This window comes from Balaenoptera acutorostrata, chromosome X, assembly GCF_949987535.1.
Source record: "Balaenoptera acutorostrata chromosome X, mBalAcu1.1, whole genome shotgun sequence".
Lineage (NCBI taxonomy): Eukaryota > Metazoa > Chordata > Mammalia > Artiodactyla > Balaenopteridae > Balaenoptera > Balaenoptera acutorostrata.
In genome coordinates, this window is record NC_080085.1 from 39232523 (window position 1) to 39260244 (window position 27722).

General features: G+C 40.3%; 1 protein-coding gene across 1 annotated transcript in view; it reads right to left on the reverse strand.

Annotated features, from left to right (window-relative positions):
• The window catches only part of EFHC2 (EF-hand domain containing 2), a 153181-nt gene that overhangs the window by 90171 nt on the left and 35288 nt on the right, over positions 1-27722 (reverse strand). Inside the window, 5 exon segments of the mRNA XM_057537632.1 lie at positions 7263-7428; positions 13401-13539; positions 13869-13982; positions 16115-16348; positions 19224-19447. Coding sequence (XP_057393615.1) covers positions 7263-7428; positions 13401-13539; positions 13869-13982; positions 16115-16348; positions 19224-19447 — 877 coding nt within the window.

Consider the following 27722-nt stretch of genomic DNA (forward strand, 5'->3'; position numbering starts at 1 on the left):
AAGTCGCCATTACAAGTCTGTTTTCTGAAGGCAAGGACTGCATCTTATTAATCATTGTCTAAGACAACATTTTTTACATTCTAAGTGCTCGAATGTTTGTAGAAAGTTTTTATAAGATCCGTATAGATTGGAATTTGCACTTAGAATTCTGTGCATGAATAGTCTAGAAGAATGAAGATGGGATCGAAGTCTAGAATCAAAAGTTCCCCAAATTGATTGCCTGGTCTTGGAAGAAATTAATTTATGGTCTGTCAGCAGAAGCATGTCTGTGGATATCAGCTAGTGAAAGGTGGACTTCATGACAAATACTGAACGCTTTGGGAGGTCTCTGATAATCAAAATCATTACCCCAAGGAGGCACAGAGTAAAATAAACCATGTACTTAATCCCTTCCCTGTCACAACTCTGAGCAGAGAGGGCCTCACTTTCAGTCTCGTATGCTGAAATTCATTCTTTCCTTGTGATCACACTAATTTTAAAACAAACAAACAAGAAAACTTATTTGTGATTTGCAGAGGCGGAAGGTGCTTTTCTCTGCTTGCTCCTTTCTTTGACTGTCCAAGGAAGGAGGGCTGAAAAAGCACGGCGCCACGATTCACAGCTTGAGGCCTCAAGTGAGATGGGAAGTAGCAATCTGGAAGGCTACCCCGAGGGCAGCCCTGGCAAAACAGCCAGATCTCCATAGCTGTTCTCTTAGTCCCTATTTTCCCAGGCGTCAGACAGACCTCATACAGCATACGGGAGGAGAGCAGCTATACCTTCTCAACCATCTTCTCTGGTACATAATTGGATTTAAAAGTAACAAACAGATTTGGTAACCCCCCTCTCATGAAAGACCCATACTTTTACAGATGCCTGAAATATCATTCAAACAACTGAATGAGGTCTAATGTCAGGCCAAATGAATACAACTGCAGATTTAGCTTCTTAGAACTTACATAAATGTATAAGAGTGTATGTTAAGTATGGATTTTTCATGTTTAATATGCCCTTTTTTTAAAAAAACCTAATTCTAGTGTTCTGGACAGCTTATCAATCAGGAATATAATCTACTCAAACAAAATCTTTAGACCAGTCATTCACAAACTTTGCCATGTATGAAAGTCACCTGGGAGCTTGTTAAATATACAGAATCCAGAGTCCTACCCCCAGAGGTATGGATTCAGTAGTTAGCTTGCAGCTCCAGAAACCTGCATTTTTAATAAGCTCCCCAGAAGATTCTGATGAAGTCATCCCCAGAGCACACTTTGAAAAACACTTGCAAGTAGCTTCAGACATTTCCTTGGCTAATAAGCTAATTATCAAACCTTTCTATACACTCTTTTTATCACAATATGCCCAGCACTCAAAAAAATTTTAGCATTTTCCCTGCTCAATCTGGCTTCCTGGGCCATTGATAGTCAGGTTCAAATACTTACACATACAGCTATTTGTCATGACTACCAATAATACACTCTCTACTCAACTCACACAAGCCACTTCACTTAGTGCCCCACACTGTGCTTGTTTCTACTTCCAGGCCTTCGCTTGGTGTCATCCCCTCCCCCAGGGTACACCCTCATCCTGTCCTATGCCTGTCCAGAGCCCTGTCCATCCATTTGGGCCCCAATCAGTAGAGCTCTCTTTGACCATGGCTGCCCACCCAGCTGACCACCTATTCACGCCTCCTGCACCGACCATTATGCGTGGCACCCAATTTAGCACTGTATAGACTTGTATTCTTGACTGGTTTTTTAAAATGTGTTTATTGAATACCATTGTCTCCAAACAAATGATGATAAATTCCTAGGTCCAGCAGCCGTGTCTTAACTTTTTCTACACACAGCCCAGAGTTATCTATAATCACTGTCTTGACTTCTTCTCCCATTCTCTCTTAAATCCACTTCCATTAGGTTAGCTCTACCTAAACTACCCTTGTCAAGGTCAACAATGATCTATCTCCACAATGCCAATTCCAATGGTTCATTTTTGTGTCTAACTTGACCAATCAGCAGCAGTTGGTACAAATGATCACTCCTTCTTCCATGACATTCTTGCTTCACTTGGCTTCCAGGATCCTGTATTTTCTCTTGGTTTTGCTCCTACCTCCTTGCTTGTTCCTTTTCAGTATCCTTTGCTGGTTCCTCTTCTTTTCCTCAATCTCTTAATTTGGGGTGTCCCGGGGATAACAAGGAATAACTTGGTCATCCACTTCTCTGTGTATATTCACTCCTTTGGTGATCTCTTCTAGTCTCAGGCTTTAAATACTACCTACATGCTGATGATTTCCAAAGTTCTATCTCTAGCTCAGACCTCTCTCCCAGAACCCCAGACTCATATATCCAACAGCCAACTTAACATCTCTACTTGATATTTGACATCTCAAACTTAACTTGTTCCAAAACTGAACTTCTGCTCTTGCCCCAGACCTACTCTAACTATAGTCTTTCCCATCTCACTAGATGGCAACTCCATCTTTCTAGTTGGAGGAATCTTGGGAGTCATCTGTATCTCCTCTCTTCGTTCACACCTCATATCCAATCTGCCAGGAAATCCTATTGGCACAACCTTCAAAATATTTCCAGAATCTGCTATATCTCATCATTTTCATGGTACTCACCCTCATGGAGCCATCATAACTTTTCTCTTGGACTACTGCAGTAGCCTCTTAACTGGTCTTTACTTCCACCACTGCCCTTCTACAGTCTTCGCTCAACACTGCATCTGCAGTCATTCTTCTAATATGTAAATCAGATCAAGTCACTCTTCTTCTGCTCAAATCTCCCAATGAGTCCCCTTATCACTTGAAGTCAAAAGAATCCTGACAATGGTCTGCAAGGCCCTATGTTATCTGATCGCCCATTACTTCTCTTAATCTGTCTACTCTGCCCATTACTCATCTGTTCTATCCTCGTCAGCCTCCTGCCTGTTCCTTGTGCATCCCAAGCCTGCTCCTTGCTCAGGGTCTTTACACTGACTGTTCCTTCTGCCTAGAACATGTTTCCTCTCCTCAGTAAAGTCCATCCAGACCACACCGTTTAAAATTGAAACCAGGGGTGCTCTTCAGGCCCACATTCCAAGTCCCCTTTATTCTTTTCATAGCTACCTTCTTTATTTTTTCCATGGTACTTTAATACCTTCTATATACTACAGAATGTACTTATGTATTACCTTTATTGTTTATTATCTGCCTCCCCAGCTAGAATGTAAGTTCTATGAGGGCAGGGCTTTGTATCTGTTTTGTTCACTGATGTGTCCCAAGATCAGTGCTCGGCACATAGTGGGTACTCAGTAAATATTTGCTGACTAAGAAAATGAATGGCTCACCCAGGGCTACATACCTGCTGAGAACCTTAAAGATAGTTTTAGCTATAGTCTTATGGTTAGAAGAGACATGAAGGCTTATTATTATTGATGGGGAAAAGTTGTTTAAAGAGGAAAAAAACATGACTGATGGAGACAACAGATGGACAATATCTGAAACAAGTCAGAGATTAAGATTAAACCGTGAATTTTTAGATGCTATGTGATTATGAATAGCACAAGTCTGGGATAATAGCCTTCCTGGTAGGAAGTCATCCGTCTCTTCTATCCATCATTAAGAACTAAAAGGGTGCACGTTCATTCTATTTACTCACTTATTCATCATTCGTCCTCTTACGGACAAAATATCTATTGAACCCCAAGTACATAGCCAACACTGTTCTAACTCTAAGAGAAGCAATAAAGCCAGTCCCTGCCCTCAAGGAGCGCTTGGTCTCGATATAAACAAGTAATTGCCACACACTGTGATAAGTACAGATTCTGGGGCAAGAAAGGTGAACTCCAGGAGTCAGACTTCCCTGTGTTCAAATCCTACTTCAACTAAAAATTAGCTGTACGAGCTTGGGCAAATCGTATAGCCTCTCTGAGCCTCAATTTCCTCATGTGAAGAATGGGTACAATAATATTACCGACTTTATGAGGTTGTTTTGAGGATTAAATGAGATCAAGTATTGTAGTTAGCATACCATAACCATAAACTGCTTTTTATTAGTAATATTATTATTGTTAGAGGTATGATCAGCAGAGTATTGTGAGCACACAGAGAACAAAGTACCTAATTCAGCCAGGTGCAGTGAGAAAGATATTCTTCTGGTTTTCCCAAGTCAGACTAGACAATCTGCCCAGCAGGCCACCACAGTGAATTTTTACCCAGACAATAAAGGTCTTCATTCCATCAAAAACCTCATATGCTTTAACTTGAAACTATCTCCTCCAATGACTCACAGTAGATCACCATTAACCTCAGACAACAATAAGCAGCCAGTACATTTTTAATAGCAATATATATAATCAATATATGTCATGTACTATTGCACGTCTCAATTCACGGTTTATTTATTTGCATTAAGAAACTGTTCTTTGTATGCTTTGTGAGATCATCTTCCTTAGGTTCTCACGGTTTTAAAACCTTGGGTTATTCAAACTCATGTATAAGTCTCCAGCTGAATGTGCCAGTTTCTATGGAAACAAGGTCACTGTGTGGGAGGAGCTTGAGGGAAGTGTATTCCTGGCACAGAACAAGCAGTGGACAGAAAGAAAAGAAATTAGACCCATTCGTGCCTGTACCACCATCCTCCGGCCACAACAGCATGACAAGAACGTGGAATGCTGTCTATAGTCAGTGCTCTGTGGGCAAGTTGACAGAAAGAGAGACTAAGGCAACTACCCACAAGGAGCTCTTTTCCCCCTGGATTCCACAAGTAACACACTGGATCGTGTTTCATCCTGTTTACTTATAAGAAAAATTCCCTCTCCTTTTACAATAGGGACATTCTTTCTGCCCACCTCCTTTGGTGGCTGCCCTTCAAAACAGCAGTTAGTGAAAAGTATCCATCAAAAGTCCTGCCCTCGAACTTCACTGTAAACACTGCTACCTATAAGGGAGGACGGAGTATGAGTTGGTGTCCCTCTTACATGATCGGAATCAGTGGTTCTCAAACCCTGGTGCCCATCACCAGAACCCCCTGGAAGTCTTGTTAAAACACAGTACCAGGCCCCACGCACAGAGATTGGGCCTCGATAGGTCTGGGGTGAAGCACAGGAATCTGTATTTCTAACCAGTGCGGAGGCCACACCTTGAGTAGCGTCAACTCTGAAACTTAAAAACAAAACTCCCAAGTCCTTACAAATAAAAGATTATTTCTTAAAAGACAAAGGACATCGTGTCAGGGCAAAGGCAGCCTTTTAGACATTCTACACAACTTGTAACATATTTTCACCACGTTTACAGTTAGAGCAAAACTATTCTCTCCACCTCAAAATATTCTACAGCGGTATCTGATGCCATTAAATTTTATCGAATTCAGGGTGCTGTCTTGTTCTTCTCCTTCTCCTGCTCTTACTCCATGTTCCCTTTATCATTTTTCTCCACAGGTTCTCCTGACCCACTATTTGCCTCATGCCAGGACTTCGGTGTTTAGCCCGCATCCTATTCAAGCATCTGCAACATTTTCCCACCACTCTTCCCCCCTGACTTCTTTCTCCAGGGCCTCCATTCTCTGAAGAAGCAAAAAGTAGCCATGGGCAGTGCTCACAGCTATACACATGACTCACAGGCAGATTTTTCCTCATATATATTAGGAACACTTCTGAAAGTCCATCTTTTGAAATCATATTCCACCACAGGAGCAATCTATGGTTACTGAACTCAACCAAATCTCTCAAATTAAAACCAAACCCCATTAATTGCCAAATAACATGCTAAAAAACACTTATAAATCACTGAAGCCACTACAGCCTATGGGCCAAATACAGCCAGTCACCTGTTTTGGTATGGCCTATGAGCAAAGAATGATTTTTACATTGTTAAATGATCGAAAACAATCGAAAGAATAATATTTTGTGATATGTAAAAATCATATGAAATGCAATGTCAGTGTCCATAAAGTTTTATCGGAGTGTAGTTACATATTGTCTGTGGCTGTTTTCATGCTACAATGACAGAGCTAAGTGGTTGTGACAGAGGCCGCATGGTCTGCAAAGCAGAAAATATTTGCTACCTGACCCTTTAAGAAAAAGTTTGCTGACCCCCACTCTACACCATTTCTTAGGGACCATCTTGAGGAGATATATACATGGAAAGGCATATATATACACGGAAAGGCAATATAGATTGTGGATAATATGGCTTTAGTAGCTTCCAGATGACACATTAAAATAACCACTCAACGTGAGGGTGTGGAGAAAAGGGAACCCCTTGTGCACTGTTGGTGGGGATGTAAATTGGTGCAGTCACTGTGGAGAACAGTATGGAGGCTCCTCAAAAAACTAAAAATAGAACTACCATATCATCCAGCAATTTCACTTTTGGATATATATGAAAAGGAAATGAAATCACTGCCCCAAAAAGATATCTGCACCCCCATGTTCAATGCAATATTATTTGCAATAGCTAAAAGAGAGAAACAGTCTAAGTGTCCACTGACAGATGAATGGATAAATAAAAACATATATATAGATATGTGTATGTGTGTGTGTGTATATATACATATATCTATATTTATATAAGATACATACACACAATGAAATATTATTCAGCCATAGAAGACAAGGAAATCCTGACATCTGCGACGGCATTGATGGACCTTGAGGATATTATGCTAAGTAAAATAAGTCAGACAGAGAAAGACAAATACTGCATGATCTCACTTATATGTAGATTATGTAGAATCTACAAAAACCAAATTCATAGAAACAGAGATCAGACTGGTGACTGCCAGAGGTGTGCGGAGCAGGGGAGAATTGGGTGAAGGTGACCAAAAGGTACTAACTTCCAGCTATAAGATAAATAAGTTCTGGGAGCATAACATACAACATGATGACTAGAGTTAGTGATAATGTACTGTATATTTGTAAGTTTCTAAGAGAGTAAATCTTAAAAGTTCTCATCACAAGAAAAAAACTATAACTATGTGAGAATGATGAATGTTAACTAATCTTATTGTGGTGATCATTTTTCAGTACATACATATATCAAATCATTATGTTACATACCTTAAACTTATACAATGTTATATGTCAATTATTTCTCAAAAAGCTGGAAAAAAATAAAATAACCACTGAAGTAAGAACCTGTTAATAATTACATATTAATCAACTTCATTAAAAAGGTATAACAACATGTCCCTGGACTTGAAATCAGACAAATTAAGTGTCATCTGTTTTGTCACGAGGACAATATTATAAACCCTGAACACATTTGGGAAAGATCAGACTAAAACAGCGGTTCCCTCAAGCACCTGTCATTTTCCATGAACTTCTTGAAGTTCCTCTGATGAGGTGTGGGCACGAGGCCTATGCAGGAGCAGAGAGAATCCTCTTCAGAACCAAAGCCGGCGTAACGTGGAAATTTCCTTTCTATATTTGGAGGAGGTGGGGCCTTGCATGAAATCGAGGTAAAGTTCTCTATAACAAAACAAAGGCAGATGAAACATCAATATTTTTTTTTGCCCTGATTATGGCTGTTTTGAAAGGTTTGTTATGTTTTCAAGATGAACATGGAGATCTTTGTAGACTATTTTAAACTCTTTCAAACAAAACACAGCAAAATCCTGGGAGGGTAGGTTTCAATCGTGTTTACAAAAACCACAAAACTCACTCAATAGTTGCCATTGGTTCAAAAGAAAGGGAAAAAAGAGAGAGACTGTCTGTGTCGAATAAGTAAACATTTATCTTTTGTCATCGCATCCCCATTTCAGAATATTTTTTGTTCTTCCCTGATTTTTCCAATGACAGGAAAATTCAAACTTGGAACTTTATGTCACCCATGCCATATTTTAACCTGTAATGTAGCCCTGTCCTATCTTTAGTCAACAGTCACTAATCAAATTCCTTTCCAAACAGGACTGACTCCTAAGTGTTTTGCTTTACCTTCCCCATCTGATGTCCCCTCCTCTTGTGCCCACTTTTTAAACACTCTCCCTTTCCTCCAACTCAGCTCCAGGCCATGACACTTCACTGTCTAGATCAAAAACAAAAACAAAACTTCTTCTCACCAACCACCACTCCAGGGTGCTTCTGTTATTGCCCAAGTAAAGACTGCAATCGTACTGAAATGTGATGAAGCAAAAATAAATAAATAAATAAATAAGGAATAAAACCAAAACCAAACAAACGAACAAAACCTTTAAAACAGCCACTGCCTACTCTCAAAGGGAGTGTTAAGTGGTAAATACTGTTGACTTTCTTTATTCATTTGCCATCTGTGAAGAAGGAGAGACATATTTTTAATAGCCTAGGAGCTGTTGGTACTCATTTGTCAGGCTGTACAATCTCTGAGAAGCAAGTGTGTTCTCCAAAGCAAATAATACATTGACTCAACAGATCCCAGTCACCTGTGTTTGTCACACCACAAATGGCAAAGAAGATGTCAGGGTCTTTCTTAAAACAAAACAAAACAAAGCAACAAAACAAAACAACCCATGGAATCTAATTTCTACCTCTTCCCCAAGGTTGACTATCCCATAGGCGTTTCCATTAATGCGTGAAAGGAGGTTCACATAAGCAAAGATTTCCTTTTCCATTGCCAAAGTTCTAACAGAAGGAAGAGTACAGATTTAGTGCATACCTCTCTAACTGAAAATGTGCATCAATTTGTCATCCAACGCAACCTAACTCTTAAAATTGAGGGAGTCTTTTTTTGTACTGATTGATCAAAAGGCTAAGGGTTTGAGGCTGTTTCTAACTCTGATTTGAAAACATTTTCAACTTTCACATTTACTTAGACTTCCTAACAGCCTTTGTGTGAAATCTCTTCAAGCATAATCCCCAAAAGAGTATTGTTCCATCCTAACAGAAACTGCTTACAGAAGACATATTGGCAAAGAGAATGCCATCAAATATTTCTCACTGACTCAGTGAAAGGGGGCAGCCAGACTGCTGGTACGGAAGTGACTGGTGAGCCTCTCCTATTGCTATTTTTGTGGCAATTAAAGAGAAGCTTTGGTAATAAAGAGGAAAGTTCAAATCTTGGAATTAGGCAGAATTACAGTAGACCCTTTCATTGCTAATTGTTACATGAAACACACCACTAACTGGTACCTTCATTTTAGGAAAAGGACCATAGGGATTGCAGGGAGAGCTCTAAATCATTATTAGAAAATTGGGGCGTGATTGGTTTCTTCTAACAGGGGACATACACATACAACTCTATATACTAATCTACGCAGCCTAACCAAAAGAGGACACGTATTGAATCTCACAGTAATTAAGAATGCATTCTACACCTCCCCCCAAAATTACAGGTTTTATAACACAGTGTTGTTTTCTCAACTACATAATTTTTGCCACAGATTTAAGTAACAAAAGAATCAATTTAGAGCTTTCCTCTGCACCCACAGTGCCATCTAGTGTATAAATGCCGAGAACTGTTCCACTCCACCATGTCTGACTTTTTTAACAATCCAATCTTTTTGGATACCCTGACTTAAGATCTCATTTTTCTGGGTAATTGCGTATATTCACGAAGGTTTGAACTCGCACCTGAATAACTTTCTGTCTTTGGTTTTCCATCACCCCAGCATCCTGCATGTTTCAGGTGTTAAAAAAATATTTAATGAAAAAGTATACCTTTTTTTTTTTTACAAAGCATCTTCCCAAATATCTCCTTAAACTGACAACTCTGATGTATCCTGAGACACATCTGTCTTTCAAGTAGTCTGATTCCTCTAATTCCAAAAGACTTGTAAAAACATATATATTGAATGTCCATCCACACTGACCAGATTGCAACAAATTTACCGAGAGGTGATAGATTTTTTTAAAGGATATGTCTTAATGCTCCTTCACAGTGATTTACGATTCATCATCTCATTTGGAAACGATCCTGGAAAGAGCCTTCATCGAAGTTCATCTCTGATGTACTAGTAACCCAGATATGGACCCAGGTTTAAAGCTTATATAATTTGGGAGAAGCTCTTTAAGACTAAAAATGTCAAATAATTAAGACAAAATTAGGCCCAGGACCTTGGAGTGGGGCCCCTGAAAAGAAAGAACCCTAAAGCTTAAGCTTCATTAACTTCAAGGTAAATCCACCTCTGCTTGTACCCAATACCCAGGTCAAATGATTTTGGTGGGACGTTCATTTTTGGGTCAAATAATTAGTGAATCGCATAATTTTCTAGCTCTAGCTAGAAAACCCTTAGAAATCATCTAATCCTCAACCCTCTTCACTTCATAAGAGAGGTTAAAAAAAAAAAGGTGAAATTGTTAGCTCTATCAAAGCCATGTGGAGAGACGAGAAGCAAATTCTACCTCTGTCGCTGCACCTTGGGATGGCTAATTTGCTCAAGTGATCATTAGACTCTCATCTTGGATGCCCTGCTGCTTCTAACACCAAGAGTTCAGAGGCGGCCATAAACAACTCCACAAAATTAAAGGTGCTTTCAGTTTTTTGCTTATCCTTAGTGTCGGTATAGCCTAATAGGTATTCGAGAACAGCGCGAATGAACGGTCTTATTACTAGTTTGGCTGTCCCGACCACTAAGAATCGATAATAAGAAAGTCCTCTTATAGACAAAGAAATAATAACCCAAGGCGGGAATTCTAGGTAAGAACAGTTTACATTCAAATCCCTGTCTCTTCAGTGAAAGAAACACCTGCTAGAGCCCCTGGAGCCTTTTCCAACCTTCAGGCTACAGGAAAGTCCGACAGGCCTCCATCTGCCAGTCCGTGTTCATGCACATGAAATAATGAGGGAGTGACAAGCTCCCGCCCGGCAGACACGCCAGGGCCAGCGGGATGGCCAAGCTGCCTAGTGGGGGACTCACATTGGACTGTTTTGTGGAAGAAGTTGCCTTCTCTTTAGAATCCTTAAATACACAAAACCATCTCATCTTTTTAGGAGTCAGATTGGGTTTTATGCAGGGGTTACATACATCTCTTGGAATTCTACCAAGCCCTCTGCTTCCACATAATAGAAAGCTTACTCATGCACAATTCTTGGGACTGTGGCCAACTCCATCTCTTAGTCTGTCTGCCATTTTTTCTCCCCCAAAATATGTTGGGGCGGCATTAGGTAAGAGAAGGTACTGAAGCACCCAGGCTGTATACTGCATTAGAAATTTCCCCCTGGCTTCCTCTTAGGGAGGTCCCTAGCTGTGTCGTTGGCAGTTGTCAGCTCCTTCCTGTGGAGACCACAATTACTGACAAGGAAGGAAATGTGACCACAGTTATTGCCAGGACTTTGTCCTGGTTTGGGCTTCAAGGATACCAAAATATAATGTATAAAACTTGGTCAGTCTCATGAATTTTTAGAACCAGGTGAGTTATAAAAAAATTAAAATGTCAGAAGTAACTGTATCTAAGTAACATTAAGTCTATTAATTTAATGTTACCAAAAAGTCAGGAAAAGCAAATGTAAAGATTATCAGAGAATATTGATTCACTCCCCTCCACCCTGAATCATGGATATAATTTCCAGTCATTAGTTATATTAAGTACACTGCTGTTACTCAAGAAATGTTGTGTAATAATAGTGTCTGTTAAATGGGGTATTTTAACATATGTTATGAGAAGTATAAAAAGTCAGCGTGACTATAAAATACATCATAATTTTGCATTTGCATAATTTTCTGTTTAAATGCATAATGCTCACGTTATATTAGCTTTAAAGGCACAAATGACTTTTTTTAACGTAATACAGTAAGTCTGTAGAGTGAGCAAAAGAAGTGAGCAGAAAGAAATTAAGCACTAGGGCTCAACTGAAATGGACCATAGGGCATTTGAAGCTGATACATTTGCCGAGGATGGCTAGATTTGGAGCGCACCAGTGGATTTACTCTACCTCTCAAAGTTCCCTGCAAACCCGTTAAAAGACTAACAGTGTACCGTGTCTCTCCAGCATTACGTTCATTTTTCCAAATGCGACCTTTATATTCTCAAAATCAAGCTGACAGACAAACATCAACCGAATGTTGGACTTGCTATTTAAGGGATCATATGATGTTTTGAACCTTTACCACGTCCTTTAAATTAAGGTAATCTTTCAGTAGGACACAGGTAAATGTCTTCAGTGACTCATTTCATATATATATCATTTTAAAAAATTTTCCAAGTGTACACTGAAGACTTGCTGATTCTGAACAGGCACTTACATTTATTAAAAAGCAAACTATCCTTCCCAACTATCTAAGGGTCACTAGCAGCTTCTCTACAGTAGCCACTACCTGCACATTCCTGGCTGCTTCTTGCCCTCAGTCCCTAAGACAAATATGCCCAACTGTGTCCACTAAATAGGACTAATTTTAGAAAAGAATATAAGAAGAGGCCACCAATTTGGCTCCATTTTGACTAATCTGGCACGCAGATGCTGTGGAACAAGTTCCCTTAATGCACAGAGGAGGGAGATGGAAATTCTCTTTTATTCCAGCCCCTTTGTATGCTGTGTGCCTTCTCCCATAATATAAAGATTCCCAGGAGGCCAGGAATACGACACAGTGGGGACACCAAGACACGTAAGGTGGGCCTCGTCTCATTCTAAAGACAAAGCACCTTGCCTTTTAGGAAGCTGTGGTTGCTTCTGGCTTCCAACTCATCGCTCAGGAAGTGAGCTCGTATGAATGCTCCAAGGTTCAGAGCGGGGTAAGCATCCCCCATCAGAGCTCCAAACCCCAGTCTGGGAGGTTGGCACCTTCCACCACCCCACTTCGCCAAGCACCGGTAGGTACCTGGAGCCTGGGGTAGAGGGCCCAGGTGGGGGCAGAGCTGGCCGGCAGGTTTAGCAAATGGAGGGGCATGTTTTTCAGGTTTCGCCGCAGATTTTCCACCTGCTTCTGTGAATGACCTGCATGTGGTAGGTGCTTAATAAATCACTGGTTTTCATTCTGAACTGCGCTAACCTGATCTGAATGGAATGGATATCTAAGAAGAGAGAAGCTGGAAGCCTGGCTGAGCCTCACCAGGAAAGGTAGAGCAAATTGGCGCAATTCCCCAGAGAGCTCAAATAAGTATATCCTCTGTGGTAAGCAAGAATTCAGTGAAAAGAAAAGTGTTTGGATTTCCATTGCAATTGCTTAACCAAAGCATTTCCCCCATACTCTAGTGAGGCAGGGGGCTATACGGGCAAATGGAAGCCTTTGGCATCAGGCAGACAAGTTCAAGTCTTGGCTCACCCTTTACTTGCTGCATGACCTTCGACAAGTAAGCCCCTTGTACGCCATGGTTTCTTCACCTCTAAAATGGGGATAACGAGCCTACCTTTCTAGAATTGTTGTTAGGAATAAATAAGACAACAGATGCCCAGCAGTTAGCAAATGCTCAATAAACGGTAGCTATTATGAGCTTAGAATTTGAAACTCAAAAGTCAGATCAAGCCTAACTAGGGAACAAAGACTCTAAGTTTTACATATTATTTTCTAATTGACAGATGTATCACTTACCAATTCCATATTTAGTCTTACAATAAGTCTTCATGAATTCATCACAGTCACAAAGGAGCACTTTCCTTCCCCACACATTGATGGTGGTTCCTATGGACAGGTCACTCTCTTTGTAAAACTCTTGGTCTACTTTTCCTAGCTAATAAAAACAAAGGAACGTGACGTTGACACCACAGGCCCACCAAAGACATTGGCACCCACCCCCAAAGGGAAAAAGAAATTTTAAAAAATCAACTATATCATTCATAACCAAAATTTTTAAATCAAATCAAAAGACAACCGCTCAATATTAACATTTTAAAACATTCTTTTAGCAATGCAGTGCTACCAAATGGCAGTGCAATGCATATATTTATATACTCATCGATTTCATTCACAATCAATCTCCCAGAAGCAGAACACGTAACTCACCCCACATTCCAGGTTCCAGGGAAGTCACACTGGAAACAGTAATAAAACGTGACTCACCTTGTATTTATCCAACAGGCAGCCATACACTCGGTTCTCTGACAAGCCACCATCTCCATTGAGAACTGTCCGGTCTGTTATCTGGCCTGGTTGATAGACTCCAGGGGGGCCATACTGGAAGATAAAAATCAAATCAAGATGTAGTGGATGGCCTCTAAACACAGACGTGCTCCTGTTGAGGGACTCAAGCGGGAAGAGGCACCCCATATGGTTCTTCTCTGCCATCCCGAGGAAGACAGGACACAGACTCCAGCCACCTTTCCCCCTGCTTCCCCACCCGCTGCAGGCTGGTCTACACTCCCCCCCCTCCATCAAGGCCCTGATAAAGCCCCTGACCTCTCCCATCCTACTGGCCTGTCCCCAGTTCAAACTTCCGTAGCACCTACCTCAGGGTTAAACCACTTTTTGTTGCTCTCTAATTGCTTCATCGGCAGTCATCTTTAAACTCCAAAACGCCCTGATGGAGAAACCCTGCCTTGCCTTCTTTACTTGCTTAGCACCCTGCCTGATCCTGAGCAAGGACGCACTCGTTGGCAATGGAGTGCAGTCAGCCTCTAACAGAAACTGTGGCCCGGAGCAAGCCAAGGAGGGCACTCCTCAGTTCCACCCGCACTGGAGGTGGTCCAGGCAGGAAATATCTGAACTAACTTATAGAAATTGATAGTGATCCGTTTATCCCATACACATGAGAAATCTGAATCATGCCAGATACGTGTGACATAAAATGTTTAAGTTTCAATGTGTGAACTTATGATGTGTGGGGTGTCAGTAAGCCACGTAACGAAGAAAAAACAGTACGTTTAGATGCAAACTCTCTCTTCGCTGCTTCCTAGCTACAGGACATGGGGCCAGGCATTTATCTTCTCAGGACTTCAGTTGTGTCATCTAACCGCAACAACAGTACTTACTCCTTGCTTTCTCAAAGGATGCTGTGAGTGTCAAGGGAACACCCACTGCTACTGTATCTCTCCCGAGAATGGAAGCTCCACGAAGCAGGATTTTATCCATTTTCTTTCTCACTGTAACCTCAGAGCTGGCACACAACTGACACTTACTAAATATTTGTTGAATGAAAGAATAAATGAAGCAACTGATGTCAAGGAACACTGCAAATGTCAGGTAGTATGTCATTATAATTTTATATTTAGCCTATTTTTCAAAGCCATTCTAAAAACAGGCTTCCCTGGCACCTCCTGGCCACCTGCTGTGCATACGCCCAGAGTTCGCTCTGGGACAAATCCTGCCCCTGCCCCAAGAAGCAACACAGCAGGACTTCTGGCAGGAGACTCAGAGAATCTGGAAGAGTCTCCTGTGATAAGCAAATAACCAGTGGTTGTTTGCATCAGAAATGAGCATTACAGTAATCTTTTCAGTAGCACTAAGAATTAAGTTTCAAAATTCTTTATCCAAATAAGAAATAAAATATAACGTAGAGCTGTGAATAAGCCTTGATACTTTCACGTGTCCTTATAGGTGTTCATAGGTCCTTAGATAGTGCTTTTTACTATATTATCTCATTCAGTCTTTACAGTTATCTCAGGAGGGAAGCCTAGTTAACTGCACTTTAGAGATAGGGAAATACGCTCAGAGAGGTTAATGACTTGCCCAAGGTCACACAGCTGTTAAGTGGCAGACTCACAATTCTAACCCAGGTCTTCTGTCTCTGTGCCATTTCTGCTGCACCCAGGTTACATTAGCTCTCAAATGGCCATAAACATGTGTAGAAATCACTTGGACAACTTTTTTTAATAGTAAAAATGCAAAAGCTATCATTGTTGCTAGCCAGTGGCTAGTTGGTGACTGGTGGCTACTCTCAGAAGAGTCACTCCTGTGTGTGCGTGTGTGTGTGTGTGTGTGTGTGCTTGTGTGTGTGTGTGTGTATTCACAACCCAGACCAATATAATGGGATCTCCTCAGTAGGCTACAGAGGCCAGAGGCCAGTGCCCTGCCCAAGGCCACGAGCAATCCTTTTACTAGAGAGTCATTTGCCTTCATAAGACTCATGGTGAACTCACTGATGAATAGGTAGTTCTCTTGCATTTGACATTTTTCCTTTACTTGCCTCAAGCCCTGAATATTCCAACTCCAATTTGTCATATCCTCTGTATTACTTTCATAGATGTACGTTAATAGAGGGCACAAGGTGAGAGTTTTCTAAACACTTGCACTAATACATGGTGACTTGTCATCACACAGTCATAACACATGACATTCCAGACAGTGAGTGACTAGAGTCTTCAGCCCACCTTAGGCAGCTTCCTCCTCTGGAGGAACGATGACGTAGCATCTCTTCCTGAGTTATGTGGCAATACTCTTTGGATTTCGATAGTATCATCAGACAGAAAGTAATGCAGGATGAGTTCTCTATGGTCCCCAAACACTGAGCCTGAGTCGTCCCACAGGCAGAAGAAACGCAAAACCTTCCTATCACACTCAAGGAACTGTTTCAGAGTGTCGAAGGGTTCCATGCAGTCTAGCTTCTGCCAGTGGAGAAAAGGTTAATGAGAGTGGAAGTTTTTCCATAGTTGCTTCTGGGATGCAAGCAATCAAAGAATATAAAGGTATCTTTTCTATAGACTATTCAGTGACATTTTTTCAAATTTCAACTAACAACATACATGATATGCATATATAACCAGTTTCAACCTTAGAAATACAGACAATCAAGTATTAGGAAGCTTTTCATTATTATTTTAACACACTAAAATATACTTCTATAATGTTTTTGAAAACTGACTTTTCTCAAAGACTTAAAATTCTTGTTTAAGAACAGACAGAACTAATATATGGTGACAGAAATTAGAACAGTTATTGCCTCTGGGGAGAGGACTGACTGGAAAGGGGGACAAGGGAACTCTCTGGGGTGATGGAAATATTCTCTATCTTGATTTTCGTGTTGGTTACTAAATTGTATACATTTTTAAAAACTTGTCAACGGGTATGCTTAATATTTGTACATCCAAGCCTATGTTAATTATATTTCAACCAAAAAATTCTTTTCACTGAAAATTCATATCTGTATATGCTTCTTACTCATCCAAAGATTTTTGTGAAGGTAAAAGAGAAGAAATATATTCACAGTTTTATTTTGCTCAAAAGCTTTAGATAGTGAAGATCTGAAAGGCCATGGAAACAGGAGCAAAGCAAATGGAGAACTTTCCAATCTGTACAGAACTAATGCGCGGGCTCTGGCCCCCAAATCAGGAAGCACTAGCTCGGCAGTCTTCTCAGCCCAACTCCTCTATTTGCACAGTCTCAGCCCTGTCTTGGAGCAAACCGCCCCCATTCTATCTAATGTAGCCTAATAGGATGGTTATATAAGGAAGTGCTCACTAGCAAGGGAGATGTAGTCCCACATCGGGTTATGTAACCTTACTTGTAAGTTCTCAAAATTTTGCATCTGTCCAGGGCAGTCTAGGTGCAGACTTATCCCAAGACAGTGGGGGAGACATGATGGCCTTTCCAGAGGCTCTTCAGTCTTATCCTTGATATATAAATGAAATTACGAGATCTCTACTTTCAATGATTGAAAAATCTTTCTTTGGCATTATAAGGCCTCTAAGAAATGCATTATTGATTATATACCATCGAGGCTCTTTTCAGTTCAAGTTAAATTGTTTAATTTTAACTTTACATTTCAAGGCAGCAAACACTGGAGAAGTAAATGCATTAAAGTCCATATAAAAGCCTCTTACTAAACTCCTAATTTTCCACAGATTTCTATATTTATTGAAGAGCTTTCTCCCTGAGGGAATAAACGCTAAAACGATTCTTCCAATCTGAAAGGAAAAACATTTCTTGGCTGTTCTTGGTATTTATTCTTGATTCCTGGAACAAAAGATTATTTTCCTTATAAACTTATGAAATAACACAGTGTTCTAAGTATTTCATATAATGCATCATCATTCACAATAACTATCATGTAATACCAGCTGTTAGTGAATGAATGTAGCCAGATGCAAAGGGTGGTAAATCATATAGCTCCATTTCTTTTAGGTTCTCTCTGCTGGTTCTAAAGACTTTTGTATTTATCTAGACTCCTTCTTCTAGGGCATTTGGAAAAAGTAGAAATGAACCCAAACCATAAATCTCCTTGCATGCCAATACACACAAGTATAATGCCACAGGGATTTCACCTTAGATATGCCAGGATCAACAATATATATTTCTCAGGAGGGTTGTATGCCTACAGCATTAGAGAGTAATTCTGCTGGGGCTAGGAGGCAGGAATAGATGAATGATCCTACATGCAGCTTTTAACAAGAGATCAAAGCAGAATCAAAGGAGATTTTTATTCTAAATTTTATGTTATCTTTCTGCAAAGAAGTTAATTACAAGTTTTAGAAACAATAAAAATGAGACTAATCTATAGGGATAGAAATGAGAACTGTGCTTATCCCTGGGTGGGGAGAAGGACAGATTGCAAAAAGGCATGCGGGAACTTTCTGGGGGGATGGAAATCTATACCATGATTTTGGATGTGGATTACATGGGTGCATGCATTTGTTAAGACCCATCAAACTGTATACTTAATTTCTGTGTATTTTACTGTGCATAATCATACTTCAATAAAAAGAGAAACAAATGACAAAAATGAAAATCAGGATAAGAAGCAAGAGATTTGAGTTCAAGGCCCAGCAAGAAGATTGGTGAGGTATGTGACCTTCCACATGACACTTGCCCTTTCGGGTATTCAGATTTTTCTGTAAAACATAAAATTTGGGCCAAGGGATCATTAAAAAAAACTTTGGAAAGACTACAGTAATACTACTAACACTGATTCTTTCCTCCCTACACTAGCTGGGGTCAGCCTTCGAAAACAAGCATCCTGTCATCATAGGAGTACGTCGAAATCATGGCCCTCCTCACTCCTGAACACCTCTGCATCTGATAACACCATAAAGGGAGCTGGGAGTCCCAAGGAAGAAGGAAAAAGGCGTACCCAAAGGGTTCAGTAAATCGGTAGCACAGGAGCAAAGATTTTCCCAGAGTTAGGCAACTAAAATGGGAAAAGAAAAGCCAGGTAAGCGTGGACCCAACTCTTTCACTGTCAGTGACCACAAAGCCAATCACGGCCTCTTAGAAACCATCCCATGCGGGCAGCTCGCTGAAGACTCCTACTTCCTGGAAGGGAGACTCTCCGTGGAGAGAAGTGGGGGCAGGGGCAGAAAGTGAGCATCTCCTGCACCGAAGCCAACACCCAGCCTTCCCTCCAGCCCAGAGGAAAACAGGACAACTCCAGTGACCATGGCCCCCAAAGTTCTTTCACATCTGCATCATGAGTACCAATACCCTTTACTGACTTTGAAGGGATTCTCATCTTGAAGATAAGAGTTCATGGATGAATCAACTTACCTCTCTCCGTGTCTTCAGGTAAGGATCTTCTGGACACTGTCCCGAGGGGTTTAATCTGACTCCTATTTTCTTCAATAAGTTTTTTGTGAATGTATCACAGTCATAAATCTTGAATGTCCGACCATAAAAGACAATGTCTATGTTGATGTTAAAATGATGCACAGTATAAAACTGACCCTCATCAGGAGGCGGGAGAGAAATCCGATGACACCGGATAACAATTCCTACAGTGTGAAATAAAACACAATTGTTTCATCGTGTGGCTCACCAGAAAGAGATCACAGTACATCTTTATAACAACCCTGAATGCTTTCCCACCACAGTGAAGCGGGCAAAGGGTTGGTTCTTGGAGAAGTAGCATCAGTATGTTCAAACTCTCAGGGTGCCAGAGGGAGCTGAGACTTCTGAGGCCCAGGGTAATTTGACGAGCCTTGCATGTTGTTAGAGTTGCCTAAGTGGTACTAGGGTTTACTCTATTAAAGTAAACCATAAAGACTAGGGCAGGGGGGAAGGAGGAGGGGGTATGAACAGAGTGACCTAATGTGCCAGACACTACCATCATGTCTTTTCCCAAAACAAGCATGCTCACTTTCACCCACTAGCACTCAATGTGAGCACAGTACGCAAGGAACTAAGACCCCAAAGCAGAGTACTCACAAAAATGCACACTCTTGGTTGAAAAAAGTAAGCTAATAAGCTTCACTATGGTAGATGCTAACACCATGATTTATGGCTTCTATAAGCATGAATGACTTTATGCTGCTTTGAAGCTTCTTGGAATCTTCTTCCCTCTACCAACCTCTTCTCCCTCCTTCTTCCTCTATGGACTCTGTCCACCGCCACCCATCCACTCCCCCAAAGTGAGAGTTATCAGAGGCTTCAAGTTTTAACCAGTGCTCTGGGCTAAAGGTTCTGGATCTCATCCCCTCTTCTACTTCCAACCCTATGATGCCCATTCACTTCTCCTCTTCAGAATATGGACCCAGGGTCCCGAAGTACACCCAAATGGCAATTAGCCACTGGAGGTAAAAAGGTTTGCTAACTAGATGAATGTACCAACTACACCACACCACACCAGCCAACTTACCCAAACACTGCTGAAACCTGTTGTCAAGGAGTGTTTAGGGTTTGAGAGTTTATCCTACTTTCAAGCTAACAAGTTAGCCTGCCACAATTTCATGGATGCTGGTAGAAGACATGAGATGCTTTGGTTAGAGACAAAGGGCAGTTTATTACTCACAGTAATAACAGTAGCCAGAACATCAGCATTTTTGTACCAGTTTCCTGAGCCCCAATTTCCACAGGGTGACGCAACAAGGGCCAGGTAACTTCTGCACATGCAGTAGGTTACACGTTATAGGACAGCAACCCTGAGATGAGAGAACCTGAATCTATTATAATGGGCAATAAGCATCCCTGCCTTTTGTCTCAGAGGGAGAAATTACCTTTATTAGACTGGACAGTAAACATGTCTGCCTTTTGTTCTAGAGGGAGACACCACCTCTATGTTCCAAGGCTGTGAGCAAACCTGCACTTTGCTCCAGAAGGAGAGACTATCTTTGTCTTCCAAAGCTGTGTTGTATATAAACATCCTTGAAAAGGTAATCCAGAACAAAGAGCAGACAGTGTCTCTGCTTGCAAGATCCACAGAAATGCAAGATACCTGCGGAGAATTGTCTCTCAACCTCTGTAAACTGACTTAAGCCTGAGAATCTACTCCAGGAGCAAAGACAAAAGGAGAAAAGGCAAGCAGAGCAAACTGAGGGTCTAATGGTTTAAGAAAAATTGGCTTGTGTGACCTGTGTATGGAGGCATTTTAGTATAAAGATGTCAAGCAATCTTCTTCACATTTTGTATAACACTGAGAATGGTGCCTTTTCCCAAAGTCTAGAAATACTTAGAAATTATTCATTCCTTATTCATTAAGGAACAGTTAATGAATATCTTTATGTGCCAGGAACTGTGTTGAGCTCTGTTCCATTATTCTACTAATCATCTTTTCACTCTGTTGAGGGGAAATTAACTAAAATCATTTTCATCTTCTTTTCTTTGTAGCAATTTTTAATTACTCGGTACATTAAATTAAAATAATGAAACTATAAAATTAGAACTGGCCTAGAATATTTTTAAATGTACTACATAAAAGATGATATAATTTTACGGCAAAAAATTATACTTCAATTAGCCCTTAATTCATGCCACTGAAAACAGTATGCAAATTATTTAATGATTCAAGATTAGACATTTAGAACAAATTGCATACTAAACACCCATAAAAGCATGGGCATTTCAGGTATTTTCACGAACCATTATATATCTCTTTAAAAATACTTATATTGTGACAGTTTTTAAAACATATGAAATTTATTCAACAGCCAAGAGCTTCTTTAGGAATTCCATCTATCTTGCATTTGTACTTCACTATAAAAATTCAAATAAACAAATTAGTGCTGATTTCTGTTCAGTAAAACTTCAAATAGAAATCCTGTATTTTTCTAGGTGGGAAGAACTGGCCCACCCACTGAGCTTTTAAATAGTAATCACCACAATCATCATCATAGCCCTAGGATATGCTTTCATATATTTTTCTCATTTAATCTTCAATAATCCCACCAGGCAGATAATGCATGAAATACAAATATTCAGTTTATGGATGAGAAAACCAAAGCTCAGGATGGTTAAGTGACGTGCCCAAGGTCACGCACTCACAAATGGCACAAAAAGATCTCGAACCTGGGTTTTTCAAGCTCTAAGTAAATACCATTACTTTCCACAGTTTGCACTGAACTGTATCTCACTGTATGACAGCCACAAATTACTTAAGTGAAGGAGGGGAGGGAGTGTCTTAGGCAAAACAGGATAGAAATGGGGAGAAGAGCGGCCAGTCACCGTGAAACAGAGATGATGGAGTTGCTCTTCCAAAAGAACAGCCTCTCTCTTCTCTAAGAGTAAATTTCTGGCGAGGGCCCACTTGCCAGCGGCAGCAATCCCCCACCAGGGTCAACACCACTGTGTCACCTGTCCCCGCCCCTCCAGGAGCCTGCATATCTGCAACATCCACACTCTTCCTTATCTTAGGTCCCACACTCCTCTCACTAGATGGTTCTCAGAAGAGGCCAGGGAAGTTCTTTGTGGCAACAGAAGAGAGTCCTGACCATTCATGGATTGCAAAGAGAAGGCAGGTCTAACACTAAACAAGAAAATTTTAATAACGAGAAATCCAAAGTCACAATCCCATGTTAATCAGAAAAGTAACATGGGCATTTGAAATGTAGTTACACATGAGAGCTTTCAAAAATACATTTGTGGGACCTCTCAACTGTGCCCTTTGGGAATTAAAATTTCTATTTATTGGTATTTGTATGCTTATAGTTTTCCATGATAAATGGCAGAAACTCCACCAGCAGAAGTTTGTTCTGGAATATCAAAGAAATATGCAGGATGCCATGTCTTTGGCACACATTGAAGAGCACCCAAGACCATCAAGATATATAAATAAAAATAACATTACAAAATGGAAAAACAACAACAAAAGCACTATATCTGCCCTTGAAATGTTCAGATATTTATCTTCTTAATTGGTCCATAAAGACAATTTGGGCAGATGTCCAGGCATCAGGTGTCTGCTTTTAAGCTCTTCTTTATCTTCATATTTCTCATCTCTCTTTCTTTTTAAAGGCCCTGCTATCTGATTATACTCTGCAAGCTTTAACTTTCTAACACTCCCCTGTGGTTTAGATCAAAATAATGATATATCCATTTATGTTTAATGCGTTTTCATTTCATTCAGTTTGGAATTGCTTTAGATCTTTGCTCATACCACTAAATTTAGTTTTTAGGAATTCACCTTCAAGAATTAAGACTCCAACCTCTTACTTCTATCTTAAGTATGTTTAGTTCATTTTAGTAACACTGCAGACCTAGGGTACATCCAAGTCTAGAGGCAGGTATTTCTTAGGTGAATGAATATACGAGTGGAATTGCCACTTGTCATCATGTGTATCCTAAAAATACTAAGACCATTCACTGTGATCAGCCATGATAGAGTATCTTTTCCTCCTATGTTCACTATAATTCCTTCACTAAAATTACTATTCCATTTCTATTTTTATAGAATGTCATCTTTGTGGAGTTTGATTTAATGAGAATAACTTTTTAAATATAGCTAACTTGACACTTGCCTTGCAGCAAAAGAATAAAAATTTTTGAATTCCATACCTCTGATCCCAGTAAGAAACAATAATCCTATGCATCTCCCCCTACCCACTGAATGAGCCCCAAATGACAGCCTGTTGGGTATTCTGTCCTCTTGCATTACCACCTTCTTGCCTAGTTTTCCTTACACACTCTATGATCTGCTCCCAGTACCTCCCAACTCCTCGCCTCACCACTTTCCTACCTCTTTACCTCATGCTGTTCCTTTTGACTAATGTGCCTTCCTCTTCCAACTTTATCTGGAGAAACTTTTGAGGTACCACGCAAATGCCTTATTCTCTAATGGATACTGGCGTTTCCTCCTCTGATCCCTCAAAGTACCTCATAGCATTCACAATGACTACACTGTGTTATGGACATTGTCTGTCACATTCCTTTCCTTTTTTCCTCCCTCCCTCCCTCCCTCCCTCCCTTTTTCTTCCTTTCTTCATCAAATTTACTGAGCAGCCATCATGCACCAAGCACCTATCTTCACAGTGACTTACCTCCACTCCTATACTCCACTCTGCTCCATTCAGCGACAGTTCTCTCTGCAAAGTCCACCCTCTGGGGTTGCCAGATTTACCAAACTGACAAGCGAGATGCCTGGTTAAATTTGAATTCCAGATAAACAATGAATAATTTTTAGTATAAGTATGTCCCGTGTAATATTTGGGGCATAGTTATACTAAGAACTACAAATTTAACCAGGTATCCTGTATTTTATCTGGCAACTCTACTACCATCCCACCATTCCACTTTATGGGATGCATACTTATTAGGTATAGCATATGCCCAATATAAATAAATGACTTCTATTTTGTGATTTTATATATATATATACATATATATATATATATATATATATGTATATATATATATGAAATACTACCCCGTTGAGGGGCCAAAACAAGTCACTAGTGGAGATCAGTATTCTTAACCAAGGATGCACTGAAAATCAAGTAGGAGCCTTTTCTTTTTCTTTCTTCCTTTCTTTTTTTTTTTTTTGGCCACACCTCACAGCATGTGGTATCTTAGTTCCCTGACCAGGGATCAAACCCAGGCCCCCTGCATTGGGAGCATGGAGTCTTAACCACTGGAGTCTTAACCACTGGACTGCCAGGGAAGTCCCAGAAGCCATTTCTTGACCCCAGGCCTACAGAATCAGAAATTCTGCGGGTGGGCCAGGAGATTCTGATGATTGCTCTGCGCTGAGAACAACTGGTACAGACCTTACCAGAAAATCATGGCATGTTTCTAACGGTTGTCCTTTCTTTAGTATAGCTTAGTTGGGACTTGGCAGCATTTGACAAACAGTTGTTCTGTTAGACAATCGGAGGTAAAACTACTAGGATTAACCTCTGACCTTCTTGGCTTGTCATAACATCGTTTTAACTATATTCCAGCAGAACAGCAACAAATTCTATGAATATAACACATCTAACCTAAAAGAGAATGATGTCCTGGCAAGAAATGAAAGCAAGCCTCGACATGCATCAGTGACTTGACTTTTCACACACATATATCTCTCTGCCAACGAGGATTCGTGAATATGTTGTTCTGACGAGAAGCTACACAAAACTGAATGCCTATTTTGGCACCACGCTAAGGGATGCCTCTTTTATTTCTGGCTTATTCCAAACTCCCCCTCCCTAAAAAAAATTACATGATAGGAGAGGCAACTAAGAAGGGAGGCTATAATTCATCCAGGTGCACTAATTTCTGAATGGTCAGCTCTACAAAAAAAACAGGTGCATCTGACCTTCCACTTCATTGGGAAAATATCAAAACCCTATGGAAGTAACAGGAGCACCATCAGTGCCCAGCACCTAAATGTGACCCCTAACCCCTTCTGAGGGCCCACAGGCACGTGAAAAGCAGTCCCAGGCCACTCAAGACACAACTGAGTGTCCCCATCCCACTGAGGTCTGAGCCCTTGGCTCAGTAAGCTCATTTCTTTTTTCCCAATCGTTTAATTTAGGAAAGCCTGAAGAAGGCATTTCAATGAATTTCCAAAGTTTCCTCTGTCCTAACAGACCTTCCTTAACAAGAATCATCATATTAATTAATTAATTAATATTTCAAGAGAGACCGGTTTCTCTCTAAACAAAACTTGATGATAGAGTGGTTATTTGTGTTTGCTTTCCACAGGAACTGCTAGAGCCCGCCAAGTATCTCCACTCTGCTGACAAATTCAGTCTCATTACATATCGTGATTACTAATGTATTCTGTACATACCCCTTGAGCTGCGTCTCACTCAGGGAAATGTCCTGATCAGAGTGAGCCCATCAGAAATTCTGAAAATTTCAAAAGAGACTTTAAAATTGTCTTCTCCTAAGGTTTTTTTTCCCCTGAGTTTATGAGTAATGTTATTCTTTATGAATAACATTCCCTCCTAGTTACATAAAAATTATTTTCAAGTAAATCATTATAACTATCTTCAATTTCCCTTTGGAATCTGCCTATGTGAGATTTGAAATCAAGAGGCTGAGAGAGGGGCTTCCCTGGTGGCGCAGTGGTTGGGAGTCTGCCTGCCGATGCAGGGGACACGGGTTCGAGCCCTGGTCTGGGAAGATCCCACATGCCACGGAGCGACTACGCCCGTGAGCCACAATTACTGGGCCTGCACGTCTGGAGCCTGTGCTCCGCAACAGGAGAGGCCACAACGGTGAGAGGCCCGCGCACCGCGATGAGGAGTGGCCCCCGCTTGCCGCAACTAGAGAAAGCCCTCGCACAGAAACGAAGACCCAACACAGCCATAAATAAATAAATAAATAAAATAAATAAAAACCCAAAGTTTAAAAAAAAAAAAAAAAGAGGCTGAGAGAATCGAAAAGTCTTAATAAAAGCCTTTCCAAGATCCTCATAGAGGATGCATTTCATTTTTCCTCTTGGAGTTTAATAAAACTAAGATTCACTGGACAGGGGCCAGTGAGCTACGGGAATATGAACTTTTGCCTTAAAAGTAATAAAAATAAAAACATAATGCAAGTCACTAATGCAGGTTCAGGATGTCGTATGACCTCCAGTCCATCACTTGTGTAAATCTGATGTCATGTGGGGAAGGTAATCAAAAAATAAGCAAAGCTTAGTTAGGGAATATCAGAGTAAAGCATTTAAGTGAAAATGTATAAAAAAATATTTTTTTGCTAAAGCAGTAATGTCACTTACCTAAACAAATGCACTTAGGCAAAACAGATGTTCATAGAAATTAAAAGTTGTCAATTTTCTTAATGTTTTGAAATAATTCTTTAAACATTTTCTAATACATTACTGTCAATATTTAAGAACTACATTATATATGTTTAAAATGACCCTAAAGAGTATAAAGACCTACAAATATCATATGATACTGCTTATATGTGGAATCTTAAAAAATGGTACAAATGAACTTATTTACAAAACAGAAATAAAGTCACAGATATAGAAAACAATCTTATGGTTAGCAGCGGGGAAAGGGGGGGAAGGGATAAATTGGGAGACTGGGATTGACATATTGACAATATTGACATACTGACATATACACACTACTATATATAAAAGAGATAACTAATAAGGACCTACTGTACAGCACAGGGAACTCTACTCAATACTCCCATGTAATGTAATGACCTACATGGGAAAAGAATCTACAAAAGAGTGGATATATGTATATGTATAACTGATTCACTTTGCTGTATACCTGAAACTAACACAACATTGTAAATCAACTATACTCCAATAGAAACTTTTTTAAAAGAGTATAAAGACCTCTTGTCCCTTCACAAAATAAAATATCACACTTCCAACTTTAAAAGTTTGTGAAAATCTTTTCTTAAATATCAAAGCATTTCCATATTTCCTAAAAGATTTATCATTAAGCCACAAATTCTCCAAATAAAAACCAGGGAGTAGATATTGTATCAGCTGGAACACAAAGAATCATGAGGACAGTTCATATTGCCTCCCCATACCAATCCTCACCTGCTCCCTCCACCAGTAAAACCAAGCACAACACTAAATCAAATCTTCTTCCTCTTTCCACCACCTCAACAGTGGCTCTCTCCCAGCATGGTACAATAGCCTGATTCTGCTCATGATCTGGGCACCCCTGATTCCCAATCCACAACTCCAGTGTTGACTTTTTTCCTGAAAACACATCCTAAGGTTCCACCTGCCCTGTGGGCAACACCATACAGATGTTCTAACACAACTTGAAAAGCCTCATGACCCAAACACACCCCAGCTCCAACTCCAATGCCGCTCCTTGCTCCATGTTCCTGGGCTCTATTAACGCATCACCATCCTCTCAACCACAGCATGAG